This window comes from Rhinatrema bivittatum, chromosome 1 (genome assembly GCF_901001135.1).
Source record: "Rhinatrema bivittatum chromosome 1, aRhiBiv1.1, whole genome shotgun sequence".
Classification (NCBI taxonomy): Eukaryota; Metazoa; Chordata; class Amphibia; order Gymnophiona; family Rhinatrematidae; genus Rhinatrema; species Rhinatrema bivittatum.
The window spans coordinates 468,337,527-468,352,260 of record NC_042615.1 but is presented as its reverse complement, the minus strand read 5'-3'; the positions used below and the strand labels follow the sequence as shown (position 1 = coordinate 468,352,260).

Below are 14,734 nucleotides of genomic sequence, written 5' to 3'. Positions count from 1 at the left end.
ATGAAATGTTGCTGTTATCTGACTCTTAGTTGTGTTTTTCTGTGCTACTTAGTAATTTTGGTACATTTTGTGTTAAAGTTAAGGGAGAAGATAGTGATGCCCTCAGCATAAATGCAGATGCGTTTGATAGCGATATAGAAGGCATAGAGAATGAGGAAGGGATCCAAGATGTGCCTGAAACTGCAATCAAAAGCAGAGGTGGTCAGGGCGATGACCTCCAGATGGACATTGATAAAAGTGTAAATGAAATACTCGGGTTGGCAGAACCCAGTCCAGAGGAGCCTAAATCCACTCCTGCTGTGTCCACTCCTCCTCCTCCGGAAGATGTACAGCCATCTGCACAGCAGCTGGAACTTCTGGAGCTTGAGATGCGAGCCCGAGCTATCAAGGCCCTGATGAAAGCTGGTGATGGGAAAAAAATTAGTGCTTAAGTTATTTCTTCTTACTATTCTTTAAATGTAAACCCATACATTTGTTTTGAAGATTGTAAAGGCAGATCTGAATTTGGATTGTATATAGCATTCCTCCTTTTTAAAAATTTTTTGTATAAAGTGACCTGTGACTTAAGTTGTTTATGGACTGTGTGATTTCATAAATGGATTGATTTGAAAATCAGGTGGATTAGTGTCTCTTCTTTATTAAATGAATTGACACATGCTCAGTACATGTCACACATTACAAAATTCTGAAGCCTTTAAGAGAATCTGTGACTCCTTTACACTTCTTGCAGATCAAAGTAGACCTCTCTTCCTTTACTGTGTTAATATTTTTTAAGCTTAAATTTTATTAAGTTTAAAATTAATTTTTTCATCAATACGCAAGCTGAATTAGCCATTACATGTGAATGATATTATCCAACGGCACCAAATTGACTTGTCTTTCCAAGCTATAGAGCTTTTGGTACTGAGCATGTGCGGTAGTTTCTATTAGCCTTTTCACTCTTTTTTTTTTTTTTTTTTTTTTTTTGTCGAGCTGAAGCACGGATGTGTACTTTCTCTCCTTTATTTTTCATTCAAAGTAGTTATTTTGGTCATAAACCTTTTTTCTTCCTTGTCTTGCTATTTCTGCAGCCACAAAACAGCACTTTTCAGTACTACAAAAAAAAAGTAATCAAAGAATTTAGTTTCTTCTAGCCCAATATTTTTCTAAGGAAACTATCTTCAACAGTGAGTGGTTTTAAGAGCTGCCTATGTGGAAAAAATCATGTCCTTCACTGACAGACACAATCGGTCCTATCGTTGTCAGGGGCCAGATCACAACCAGAAAAACTGAGAAGCCTATGGATGGAGTCCTTGTTCTCACAGCCTCCAGGGCCTTGTGCATGGAAGAACTGGGTAAATCTCTCCGAAGTCATAGTAGGTCTTCCTTCTGTAGTGCAATGTCTTCTGTCTCCTCAGGAAAAGCCTTGAGCAGAAGTTATTTTATTTATTTATTTATTTATCAGATTTTCTATACCGTCGTTAAGACAAGCCATTACAATTGTTTACAAATTTTTTAAATACATAGGATAAAAACATAGAGTTAATCGACAGTTAAAACCTATGCTATCAGTAATAATAAGAATAGAAGAATAACAATTATTGTAAAAGGATAAGAGATAAAACAAATAAAATGATTTAAAAGAGGTATTGAGAGTTAAGATTTAAGTGCTATCTCATTTTCCAGCCGTATATGCCTTTTCAAACAGCCAAGTTTTTAGTTCCCGTTTGAACTTCTTAAAATAAGCTTGTAATCTCAAGTTCGTCGGTAGTGCATTCCATAATTTTGGCCCTGCAAGTGAGACAGCTCTTCCTCTCACTTGGCTAAGGTGTTTGGAGTGTACAGCGGGTATTTGAAAGTAGGCCTTCGTTGGCGGACCTTAGATTTCCTTGGGGCACGTGAGACCACATGGTCAAGTTCAGCTGGCCACTCAGCATTGAAGCAAAAGCAGCATCATTCCTTGGAACCAGCCAGAACCAGCAGATGTTTCCAAACAATAATGAGGACACTATAGTTGCTTGACCAAATTGCAGGGCTTGTGAGGAGTTTACCTCTCTCTCCAAAGAGACAGATGGAATAATCCAGCCTCTCCTTTTAACTCTCACGTCATCAATTTCAGACAGGAGTCCCAAACTCACCAATAGTTGTGCTGTCATCTTCAGAACTCCAGATTACGGATTCCTCAACTACACACTCAATTGCAGCAGAGTTTAATCAGTTTGAAGCATTGGACCAGGCCACTCCTCTAAGATATCAACCAGGGGAACCAGCTAATTCCCCTTCATTACTGGAGTCCTGTGTAAGTGAGCCCATAGCTCTGGGCTCAGATGACTCTACTGGAATACCATCAGATCCTCTACCAGATCTCCCACAGATCTCTTCTGGAAGATCTCACACATTCAAAATTTGTTGAAGTTAGGAGCAGCACACTGCGTGCATGTACGTAAGGATAAAGACCTACAAACAGAGCTCCATGGAATTATCAGGTTCTTGATACACTGGTTGAACTGGTTGCTTTAACGGTTCATGACATTGTCAAGATCCTGATAATGAAATTATGGGACACACCAATTTCATGTTCCCCTACGACTCAAAAACTAGACCTTAAACATAGGATCCAGCAATCACCAGGCTTCATTATGGTTCACCTGCTGCACCAGTCTGTCGTAGTGGAATCTGCTGTGAAAAAAAGCAAAAAAAAATAAATTATTCATTCCAATTCCTTACTAGGCAAAGATCACAAACTTCTGGAAAATGTTGGCAAAAGCATATTCCAAAGCACAATGCTTTCTGCTCGTATCACTATCCATCATTTCTACATAGTACAATACCTCCATGATTCTCTTCAGAAGCTGAAACCATGCTTACTTTCCTCCATTCAGAACACCTTTCCTCAGTCATTCGTTTGATTCTGCTTCTTGTACCTCTACTGGAGTTAGCCTTGCCATACATTGTACTTCTATTGGAGCACAACATATGGCATGGCTACGAGCAAGTTTCATCCGTAAAGATATCAATGAGAAATTGACAGACTTCTCATGCTTGGGAGACAACCTCTTCAGGGAGAAGCTCTGAGAAACCATCTCTCAAATAAAGGACTAAAATGTGGTGGTACATTCTCTCTCCCTAGTACCAGAGGAACCTGCTCTGTTGCAGGGTCCATACTATTCTTACAAATGACTCCACTTTCACAGGCAGCTTTATTGGCCTTTTAAACAGTACCGGTTTCTACCTCTTTCAACACAGCATCAACAACTTATGGCCTCACCTAGACAATAGAACACAATCAGCCAAAAACTACTCAGCAGACCTAACTTTAAGTCAGGGACCAGTTTGTGATCCCATTGACCAATCTTCCCTCCCCTTCAGGCAGCAGGAATTCAGCATTTTCTGGACAAATGGTATCAAATAATCAAGAACTTTTGGGTCCTCAGAATTGTACAGTATTGTTACTGGTTGCATTTCTCCCAGCTTCCATCCCTGCTACACTATTTGCCACCACATCTTGACCCATCTCATCTCCTGAAGATCCATCAGGAAGTCTAAATACTTCTCACAGTGTAGATGATCCCTGCATTGCAACATGTATAAGGTTTCTATTCCAAATTCTTCCTCATCCCCAAAAAGATGGGAGGAGTATGTCCAATCCTGGACCTAAGACCGCTCAACAAATATATCCTCCGGAAGAAATTCAAAGTGAACTCCCCCAGCACAGTTCTACCATTCATTCAACAAGGTGAATGGATATGCACCCTAGATCTCAAGGATGACTATATTCATCATTCCCATTGGCTTTACCTGCGCTTCAAAATGGATTTGTCCTAGTACAAAGTCTTTCCTTTCATCCTCTCTTCTGTGCCCAGAGTCTTCATGCAGTGCCTTGCTGTAGTAGCAGTAGACCTGTTACTTTCCTTACCTCATCCACTGGCTGATCATAGCACAGTTTCAAGAAGCAGTTCTCCACTGTATGTGATGATTTGTCTTCTACAGAGCATCGGGCTTCTCATCAACTTCGAGAAGTCAAACCTAGAACACACACAGTGCCTCCAGTTTATAGGGACATAAGTAGACTCATTGCTACAGAAGGCATTCTTGCCCAGCAAATGGAGGTTGCCCATAATCTCATTCATCCAAACACAGCTGTTCAATCTGAGGTCTATGGCCAAGAAACTCATATTAGGTCATATAGCAGTGGCCATATATTTAGTTCTGTTAACCCTCCTTCACATCTGTTATCTCTAGTAGGGTCTGAGATCTCCATGGGATCAACTCACTTCATGCAGATCACACCGCAGATTTACAAGAGTTACAGTGGTGAAGTCCCCACATGCTCGAAGATGGTGCCCCTCTTTGCTTGCTTCCCAATCAACTCATCCTTACAACAATATGCTTCCATTAGAGGTTGGGGAGCTCATGTGTGTTCTCTCTGTACCCAGGGAGTTAGGTCTGCTTAGGAAGTCCTCTTTCAAATCAGTCTCTTGGAGTTAAGAGCGATATGACATTTTCTCACCATGTTCACACATCTCCAAGAGAGGAGCATCCTAATTCAAACAAATAATCAGGTTGCCATGTTCTGTCAACAAACAGGGAGGAACAGGATCGTGGCTTCTCTGCCAGGAAGTGCTGAAAATCTGGAACTAGATGGAGCAATTTTAAACAATCCTGTAGACAAGTTATCTACCAGGAGCCTCCAACATTCTAGCAGCTCACTTCAGCAGAGTGTTTCAATCTCACAAATGGTCTCTGCAGCAATCTGTAGCAAACAGACTGACTGCTGAGATAGAAACATAGAAGTGACGGCAGAAGAAGACCAAACGGCCCATCCAGTCTGCCCAGCAAGCTTTCACACCTATTTGTTTTCATAATCTGTTACTCTGACCGCTGAGGTCAGGGCCCTTATTGGTAACGTTTTGGTTCCAATTCCCTTCCACCCCCACCATCGATGCAGACAGCAGTGCTGGAGCTGCATCTACGTGAAGTATCTAGCTAATTGGTTTGGGGTAGTAACCGCCGTAATAAGCAAGCTACTCCCGTTTGATCTACCCGTTTGAGATCTACCAACAGTGGACCTATTTGCATCACAGCAAAACACAAAACTAAATCAATTTTGTACCACTCTACCAAACAATTATAGACTCGCACAAGATGCTTTCCTACTTGATTGGGGTCAAAGCATCATGTATGCTTTTCAATCAGTACTCCTCTGGCAAAATAGTGCAGAAAGTTTTTCAGGACTGTGCTTGCTTGAGCCTCATGCTGCTGGTGTGGCCCAGATAAATCTGGTAAGTGTATCTCATCAGGCTTTCCAGCAGTCCTCCCATACCTCTGGGGGGGAAATCCTGCTCTTCTATCTGAAGACAACAGGATGCTCTTTCATCCCATGTTAGTCCTCATCCTTACAGCTTAGATGTTGAGTGCTCAGTGATTGCAAATCTCCATTTACCATTGGATATCAAAGACAAATTGGTTTAGTCTAGAAAGTTTTCAACTAGAAGAAACTATGCTTTCAAATGGAAGAGATTCTCCCTCTGATGCCAACAGCATGATTACGATCCCTTTTTCTGCGAGCCTCCTCAGCTCTTACAATACTTGCTTAACCTCTCCAACTCAGACCTTGCCACTGCCAGAGAGAGTATATCTGAGCTCATGGTATCATACCACACTTTGTTGAACAAGCTATTCTTCACCCATCCACTCCTGTGTTGTTTTATGAAAGGACTCTGGCAAGTCCAACCCCCCAATACAGAAGCCTCCTGTTCCATAGGACTTCAATATGGTTCTCTACTAACTAATGAATCCTCTTTTTGATCCATTAAAGTCTGCTTCTTTGAAGTTCTTGACTTGGAAAGTAGTTTTCACTGTTGCTGGTAAACTCCAGGCTCTTATCCACAACCCCCCCATATCTGCAGTTCTATCACTACAGGGTGGTTCTTTGAACCCACCCTGTTTTTGCTGAAAGTAGTCTCAGCTTTCCGTATCAAACAATCTGTAGTTCCACCTATTTTCTTCCCAAGACCCCAAATGCATGAGGGGGAGAATGCCTTCCCACTGAACTGCAAATGGGCTTTTACATATTAAAAAAAAAAGATGTAGTTCACTTCATTGTCAAATCAACCAGCTCTTCATTCTTGCACAACCCTAACCACTTTGGGATAATGGTTAGGACTGTACAAGTTAGCGGATTGCATCCATCACTGCTATGACTTAGCAGGACTACAAATCACAGACTCAGCTAAGGCTCATCAAGTAAGAGCCATGGCTTCTTCTGTCACTTATCTTTGAGATGCTCCCAACTTCATGTCACATTACTGTCTTGACAACAACTCAAAGACTGACAGTAAATTTGGACAGGCAGTTTTGTGTAATCTTTCACTGTAATCCATTCTCCATGGTGGGGACTAGTTGCTTACTAAGTAATTGCTACTGCTTCTTTGGCAATGTTTGTATTCAATGAAACCAATAAAGATACTTAAACATAAGTAATTGCTTCACTCCAACCCACAGCTTGGGGCTCCGCACATGTAATGGCTAATTCAGTTTATCGACTGAAAAAGCAAGTTTTCTTACCGTAAATGGTGTTTTCTATAGATAGCAGGATGAATTAGCCCATGTGCAGCAGAGTCTTGTCATATGTACTAAGTCATTCAATTACTTTTGAAAACATATCTGTTTAAGCAGGCTTTTATGTAATTTAGCAGCATTGTCACATTTTCTATCTGCATATATCTGCTTGATTTGATGCATGAAAGGTTTTTTTACTTTGTTTCTCTAGACCGTTTTTTATTATGTGTCCAGTTTGTACATCTCATTTGACAACAAATAAATATATACATTAAATAAATATATAAATAGAATACCCACCCACCTACCTGGAGAGTCTACACAATTAGATTCAAGTTTGTGACTGTCATGAGGAGGAGGCTCATGAGGCAACACCCGCAGCTTTGAGAGACAAGTCCATTTGGTTCCGCTAGATGACGTCACCTATGTATAATGGCTAATTCATCCTGCTACCTACAGAAAATACTGTTTATGGTAAGAAAACTTGCTGTCCTTGGAGCTAATATAATTACAAAGCAGAAACATTAGAAATGTGATTCTAGTTGATGATATTCTCTGCTTAAATATATGAAAACCAGTGCTGAAAACAGGTTCACAGTCATTCAATAGTTTGTTCCATTATCATAAAAGTAGTGCATATTTCAGAGTAAATTCTTTTCATTTAATTTATTTTAGATGCCAATTTTATAGTCTTTTTTTCAGAGGCACCTTTGGGAAGGTTTGTGCTACATTACATAAGTTTTTCACAGCTCAAACCTGTACAGTATGAAATGAGTAAAAATATTTGTTTCTCTTTGAGGCCTGTATGTCAAGAATATGGATATGCTCAAACTAAATGTGTTTCTATATGGAGAGGGTTAGTGGTATCCTTATTTGTACATGTCACAAACCATTAAAAGAATATTAAAGGGAAAACATATCTTTTTAAAATGTGTATCCCATCAAAGACCCCATTAAACTGTGTAATCTTCCTCCTGATAAGCTTCTCTGAAAGTCCAAAATGTGCTTCTTTTTAGGGGGAGGAAGGGAGAGATTACCTTCTAGGCAATGAAAGTTGCTCATTAGTTAATTCAACATTAAAATAACTTGTATATAGCAGTAATAATCACCCTGGAAGCAGTTGATGGTTTCCAACTTAACTTTTACTGATTAAAGATGGAAAATTGATTGTTTACTTTTTATAGTCCATTTACAACTTTGGTTCTTTCAATAAATCTGTGACTTTGTTTCCAATTAATTTAACTGGATACTGATGTTAACTGCTTATTTTATTCCTGATCTTTTCCAATTAATAGTGTAGTTTTAAAGTTTCCTCCCAGATTTTGGGAATATGATGATTACACCCAATTTAGATAACTGTATTTTAAGGTAAAGTCCTATATCTCAGACCTTTAGTCTAGTTGTTATTCGCAAAGCTCTTACTCCTCCCTTTGTCCCTTTTGATACTTGGGTACCTCATCGTTCCTTTTTCTGTTGATAAGCAAGTCAAGATATATGGATGATGTCATCTGGTGGCACCGAACGGACTCATCTTTCCTAGCCAGTAGAGCATATACAGGAATCCCTGTGTGAACATTGCCTCATGAGGTACCTCTTTCTTTTTTTTTGTCCAAGCACAGCAAGGATGTGAACTCAGCATATTTCTTAAATTCTATTGTGTTTTTTCTATAAAATCTACTTTATTTTTCTAAGTTGCTGCACTGCTTCAGCACTTGTCAGCACTAAAAAAAAAAAAAAAAAAAAAAATTAAATACTTGCCTTCTTAAGATGTCTGGCAAAAAGAAGCCAACAGCGAATGGACCATGAGCCCTGAACCATGGAGCCTTCCCACTTCAATTGCACCACGTTGAATTACCGATGCAGCTTTATGCAGTACATCCAAGATTAGGAGCAGAGGGAGATGAAATACCTCTATCACTTTCAATCGCCAGAGCTCTTACACCAACAAGATTGTTAGCAGAAGGCTTGCGCTTAGAGATGCCAGATCCCATAAATTCTCTGGTACCTTTTACTTCAAACAAGCCTCCAATTCAAGTGCAAGAGCCTATTCTACTTTCGGAAGATGATGTTCTACAGCCCACTCCAGCTCAGAGGACACATCAGCCACATGACCAAATAGCGGAGCTGTTGAAAACTTTCTTTACCTCTCTGGTGAAAGAAATTTCCTCTCCAGTATTGCTAGCATACTCCCACAGGAAGATGTCCCAGTATCCTCAATTTAATTTTAATCCATCAGAATCCCCCACTAGGAGATTGTTCTTCATTTCATTCACTTGCAATGGAGTCCAGTCAGTTAGAAAATGTTCACAAGGGCTATTCCCCTCCAAGGTGACTGAAGGAACTCCTTCCCCCCCATTTTCATCACTGGGGTTCTGGATTAGCATTACCAAGCTTTTGGTGAGAATGCTTATACCATCTAATCAGGCTTCACAACTCTTTCTGTTTTACGATCCTTATCGACTGGTCATAGCAGTCACCAAATGTGCATTGTCTAACTGGATAGCAGACTGCATCCAGCACTGCTACACAATTGCAGGCCTACAAATTACAGACTACATCAAAGCTCATCAACTTAGCGCTAAGGCCTTTTCCATTGCTTATCTGCAGAGCTGCATGTTGGTCGTCAGTACACACATTTATGTCCCATTCCTGTCTGGATGACCTCTCAATGAGTGACAGTAAATTCAGACAAACAATTTTGCATAATCTGTTCACCTTTGGGCATCCATATAAAATTTGTAACCTATCATTAAAACATCCATTGTACCTGAAGACTGGAGAGTGGCCAATGTAACCCCAATATTTAAAAAGGGCTCCAGGGGCGATCCGGGAAACTATAAGACCAGTGAGCCTGACTTCAGTGCATGAAAAAATAGTGGAAACTATTCTAAAGCCCAAAATCATAGAGCATATAGAAAGACATGGTTTAATGGAACACAGTCAACATGGATTTACCCAAGCGAAGTCTTGCCTAACAAATCTGCTTCATTTTTTTGAAGGGGTTAATAAACATGTGGATAAAGGTGAGCCAGTAGATGTGGTGTATTTGGATTTTCAGAAGGCATTTGACAAAGTCCCTCATGAGAAGCTTCTAAGAAAACTAAAAAGTCATGGGATAGGAGGCGATGTACTTTCGTGGATTATAAACTGGCTAAAAGACAGGAGACAGAGAGTAGGATTAAATGGTCAATTTTCTCAGTGGAAAAGGGTAAACAGTGGAGTGCCTCAGGGATCTGTACTTGGAGCGGTGCTTTTCAATATATTTATAAATGATCTGGAAAGGAATACGACGAGCGAGGTTATCTAATTTGCGGATGATACAAAATTATTCAGAGTAGTTAAATCACAAGCAGATTGTGATACATTAAAGGAGGACCTTGCAAGACTAGAAGATTGGGCATCCAAATGGCAGATGAAATTTAATGTGGACAAGTACAAGGTGTTGCATATAGGGAAAAATAACCCTTGCTGTAATTATACGATGTTAGGTTCCGTATTAGGAGCTACCACCCAGGAAAAAGATCTAGGCATCATAGTGGATAATACTTTGAAATCATCTGCTCAGTGTGCGGCGGCAGTCAAAAAAGCAAACAGAATGTAGGAATTATTAGGAAGGGAATGTTTTATTAAAACGGAAAATGTCATCATGCCTCTGTTTTGCTCCATGGTGAGACCGCACCTTGAATACTGTGTACAATTCTTGTCACCGCATATCAAAAAAGATATAGTTGTGATGGAGAAGATACAGAGAAGGGCAACCAAAATGAAGGGGATGGAACAGCTCCCCTATGAGGAAAGGCCAAAGGGGTTAGGGCTGTTCAGCTTGGAGAAGACAGTTGAGGGGGGATATGATAGAGGTTTTTAAGATCATGAGAGGTCTTGAACAAGTAGTTGTGAATCTGTTATTTACACTTTTGGATAATAGAAGGACCAGGGGGCATGCCATGAAGTTAACAAGTAGCCCATTTAAGACTAATTGGAGAAAATTGTTTTTCACTCTACGCACAATAAAGCTTAGGAATTTGTTGCCAGAAGATGTGGTTAGTGCATTTAGTGAAGTGGGTTCAAAAAAGATTTGGATAAGTTCTTGGAGGAGAAGTCCATTAACTGCTATTAATCATTTTACTTAGGTAATAGCCAGTGCTATTAATTGCATCAGTAGCATGGGATCGTCTTGGTGTTTGGGTACTTGCCAGGTTTTTGTGGTCTGGTTTGGCTTCTGTTGGAAACAGGATGCTGGACTTGATGGACCCTTGGTCTGACCCAGCATGGCAATTTCTTATATTCTTATGTTCCTATACACATAGAAATATAGACTGTGACTGCTGAGGCCAGTTTTTTCTCTCTTGCTTATTTAAAGTGGGACAATTAGGTTTTATATTGATATTCTGGTTATGATGTCTGTTTTATTATATTATCAATGGTTTGTTATAACTCCCTAGGATTCTAGATACAGCGAGTAATAAATATTTAAATTAAACATAAGAATAATCTAGCTTGTCCAGTTTCATTCTTAGGGCAGTGCCATAGACCGCAGTTGATATTTCTTTCCCCTCACATCTTTGCAACTAGTCTTTCTTGCATTCTTTTACTTGATTTTTCCCTCTACCTTGACCACTGACCACGCAATGCACCTACCACCCTTTTTGTGTTCAGGTGTTATTTTCATGTTAACACTTGTACAAATAAAGACAGAATATGTGGTCCCATCGTTGCTTTATCTATATGTAAGCTTAGCTATAAATGATTAGAGTTGGGCAGATCTGTCCATGAGTAATTTCTCTGACAAAATATAGCATCAGGTTTTTTTTCATGAATATTATCTATTTCCTTTTTTTAAAACTTGTAACTGTTGACCCTTGGACCGAGGCAAGATTGACACTACCTGCAGGGAGGAGCCAGGCAGGTTCCCACCATCAGCAGGCAGATCAAAAATGAGGCAGAGACCCATCAAGATCTTCACCTATACCAGCCCTCATTCCCCTCGGGTTGAGCCTTTGGCCAGCAGAACTTAGGTGAGCTCTCTACCAATGGCAGAAGAGTAGGTTCATGGTTGGCTAGGGTCATAAGGTGGCAGTCAGGCATGTGTGAGGTCTGGGCAATGGTCAGAGGCAGTCAGCATTCAGTCTTATCCAAAGTCCAAGCAGAGGTCACACCAGATATCCATCCCTTGGACGGAAAGAGACCAAATAGGGAGGGCAGGCAGGCAAGGACGAGAACAAGTGGGCATAGAGGATGGACTGCAAGGGAGACAAGACAGACAACCTGAAGACAACAGAACGAAGACCACGTTGACTGGACGAGGACTGAAGACAAGGCTCGGATAAGTCAGGAACACTGGAATCAACATGCTGTACTCTAGAGTAGTGAGACCTATTGCTGAGGCACTGAGGGAAGGAGAGAGCAAGCCCTTTATAGGGCTTGGAGTGCGATGTCATCATCCGGCGTCATGGGGCTTTTCCTGCCACTGGCCCTTTAAAAGGGATGAAATCTGGCGTATGCCTAAGGAGGAGCGTGTTATCTGGGCTTGCAGTGTCTTGCCACTTTGGAGCGCAGCAGCCGCCAAGTGGAGCATAGGCAGCGAGTCAGGAGCCAGAGGGAAAGACCCATGAGGTGAATGCGGCGGTCCACAGGAGCAGCCTGCGGATTGCCAGATATAACAGTATACCCTCTTAAGCCCTGTCCCTGAGGCTCTGGGTTTCAATGAAAGTCTCTCAAGAGTTTGAGGTCCAAGGTGTTGGAGGCTGGTTCCCAAGAAATTTCTTCTAAACCATAGTTTTTCCATGACATTAACTTTTTGACTTTCTTGCCCCTCTGGCAGAAATTCAGAACTCCTTTGACTTCATATACAGCATATTCATTAGTGACCACATCTTTTGGTTCAGGCAATACTCTAGAGGGCCAAGAGAGTATTACTGGTTTGAGCAGTGACACATTAAAATATGTTGTGGATCTTCAACATGGGTGGTAATCTTAATTGAAATATGACAGGGTTCAGTTGCTGAAGCACAGAGAAGAGCCCAATGAAATGTGCCAGGTGCAAATACTCAGTCGTAAGAATAGGTGCCTGGTACTCAGCCAGACTTTCTCTCCTACTTTAAACTGAAGAGCCAGTTTTCTATGGGCATTTGCTGTTTTCTTGGCTCTGGCAGTGTCTTTCTCAGTCAAGTGATCGTCCATTCCCATGCAATTCCCGGGTGGAGAGTTGAGCCACTGGAGAGGGAACGGTCATGGCTGTGTCGATGTGAGTGTTAGGAGAGAATTCGGCCCATGGTAAGAGAGAGGCCTAGTTATCCTGGCACACATTGATGTAGGAGCGGAGGAAGGTCTTGAGGGTATGGTTGGTGCGCTCTGCTTGCCCATTGCCTTGCGGGTGATAGGCTATAGAGTAGTTGAAGGTGATACCAAACGTTTTGCAAAGAGAGTTCCAATATCGGCAGTGAATTGAATCCTCTATCTGATAGTATATGCTGAGGTAGGCCATGCAGGCGAAAGCCGTGGAGGATGAAGAGATGTGCTAATTTTGGTGCAGAGGGAAGGCCTGGTAATGGGACGAAATGTGCCATCTTCGAGAACAGATCAATCACCATCCAAATCACGGTGATGCCATTAGAGATGGGGAAGTCCACAATAAAGTCCATGGACAATAGGGTCCAGGGTTCCCTGGGGGCTGGCAATGGCTGTAATAGCCCCAGGGTCTACAATGCAGCGCTTTTTGCTGTGCCCAAGTGGGACATGAATTGACATAGGGTCTTGTCTTGCTTCATTGGGGGCCACCAGTAGTGTCGCTGAAGCAATTCAAGGGTTCATGCCCATCCAAGATAACTTGCGTCACGGGAGTCATGGGCCCATTTCAACACTTTCACATGTAATCTGAAAGGTAAGACCATCTTCCCTGGAGGGACGGATACCGTAGAGGCCTGAACTATTTTAGCGGGATCAATGATGTGCATGGGAGGTTCTGGAACATCCTCTGTCTGGAAGGAGCAAGAGTGGCCATTTGCCCATTGATTATTGATTGCCAGGTGGTACTGTAGTTCTAAGTCAAAGCAAGCGAACAACAGAAATCAACAGGCTGTCTTGCATGAAGTTGTTGAACTTGATGTAGATGTTCAAGTTTCTTGTGGTCTGTATATTGTAATATGATGTTGCGCTCCTTTGAGCAAGTGGTGCCATTCCTCAAGAGCTAACTTGACGGCCAGAAGCTCTTGATCTCCTATTATAATTGCATTTAGATGAGGAGAACTTCTTAGAATTGAAGGAACATGGACGGTGTACCTCTTCTGGATTGTGATGACTGAGGAAAGCCCCTGCCCAAGGGTAGAGGCATCTACCTCTAAGATGAAGGGTCATGTAGAATCTGGGTGACATTGGCAAGGCCTTGTCAGCAATGGCCTTCTTTAACTGTTGGCATGCATCAATAGCTCGGGCGGCCAATCTTTGGTGTTGGTGCCCTTGTTGGTGAGGGAAGTAAATGGGGCTGCCACAGAAGAGTAATTTGGGATAAATTGTCAGTAATAATTAGCAAACCCCAAGAACCTTTGCAAGGCTCGAAGCCCCACCAGGTGAGGCCGGTCCAGGATAGCTTTTATCTTGGCTGGATCCATCCGGAATCTTTCTTGAAACTATGTACCCAAGGAAGAGAAGTTCCTCCTGCTCGAAGAAACATTTTTCCAGTTTGGCTTAGAGATTATTCTCTAACAGGCATTGTAGGATGATATGAATGTCTCTCCGGTGGGAGCTCAGGTTTTGAGAAAAGATCACTCTTCTAAATATATGATCATGCAGATGTATAGCAGATCGTGGAAGATCTCATTGACCATTTTCTGGAAAACTGCTGTGACATTGCAAAGCTCAAAAGACATGACCAAATACTTGTAATGTCCAACATGAGTGTTAAATGCCATTTAAGTTTATCATTGGACTTCTTGCAGATGAGATTGTATGCACCCTGGAGGTCCAATTTTGTGAATATCTTGGCACTCTGTAGGCAGTTGAAGAGCTCCGTTATTAGAGGTAATGGGTAGCATTCCTTAGTGATGGTATTCAAGCCGCAGTAGTCTATGCATGGCCTCAGTGATCCATCCTTCTTTTGCAGCAAAGAGGAACCCAGCTCCTGCCAGAGAAGAGGAAGGGTGGATAAGTCCCCATTCTAGATTCTTCTGGATGTAGGTAGACATGGCTTGGGTTTCTG

At 41.5% G+C, this 14,734-nt stretch overlaps 1 protein-coding gene across 7 annotated transcripts in view; it reads left to right on the top strand.

The window, feature by feature from the left end:
* The window catches only part of CAAP1 (caspase activity and apoptosis inhibitor 1), a 171,795-nt gene extending 171,180 nt beyond the window's left edge, over positions 1-615 (top strand). For all 7 annotated transcript variants that reach the window (XM_029606341.1, XM_029606351.1, XM_029606369.1 and 4 more), the window contains exon 7: positions 79-615. In XM_029606341.1, coding sequence (XP_029462201.1) covers positions 79-431 — 353 coding nt within the window. In that variant the 3' untranslated portion in view covers positions 432-615. The remainder of the gene's footprint in view (positions 1-78) is intronic.
* Positions 616-14,734: the final 14,119 nt, after the last annotated feature.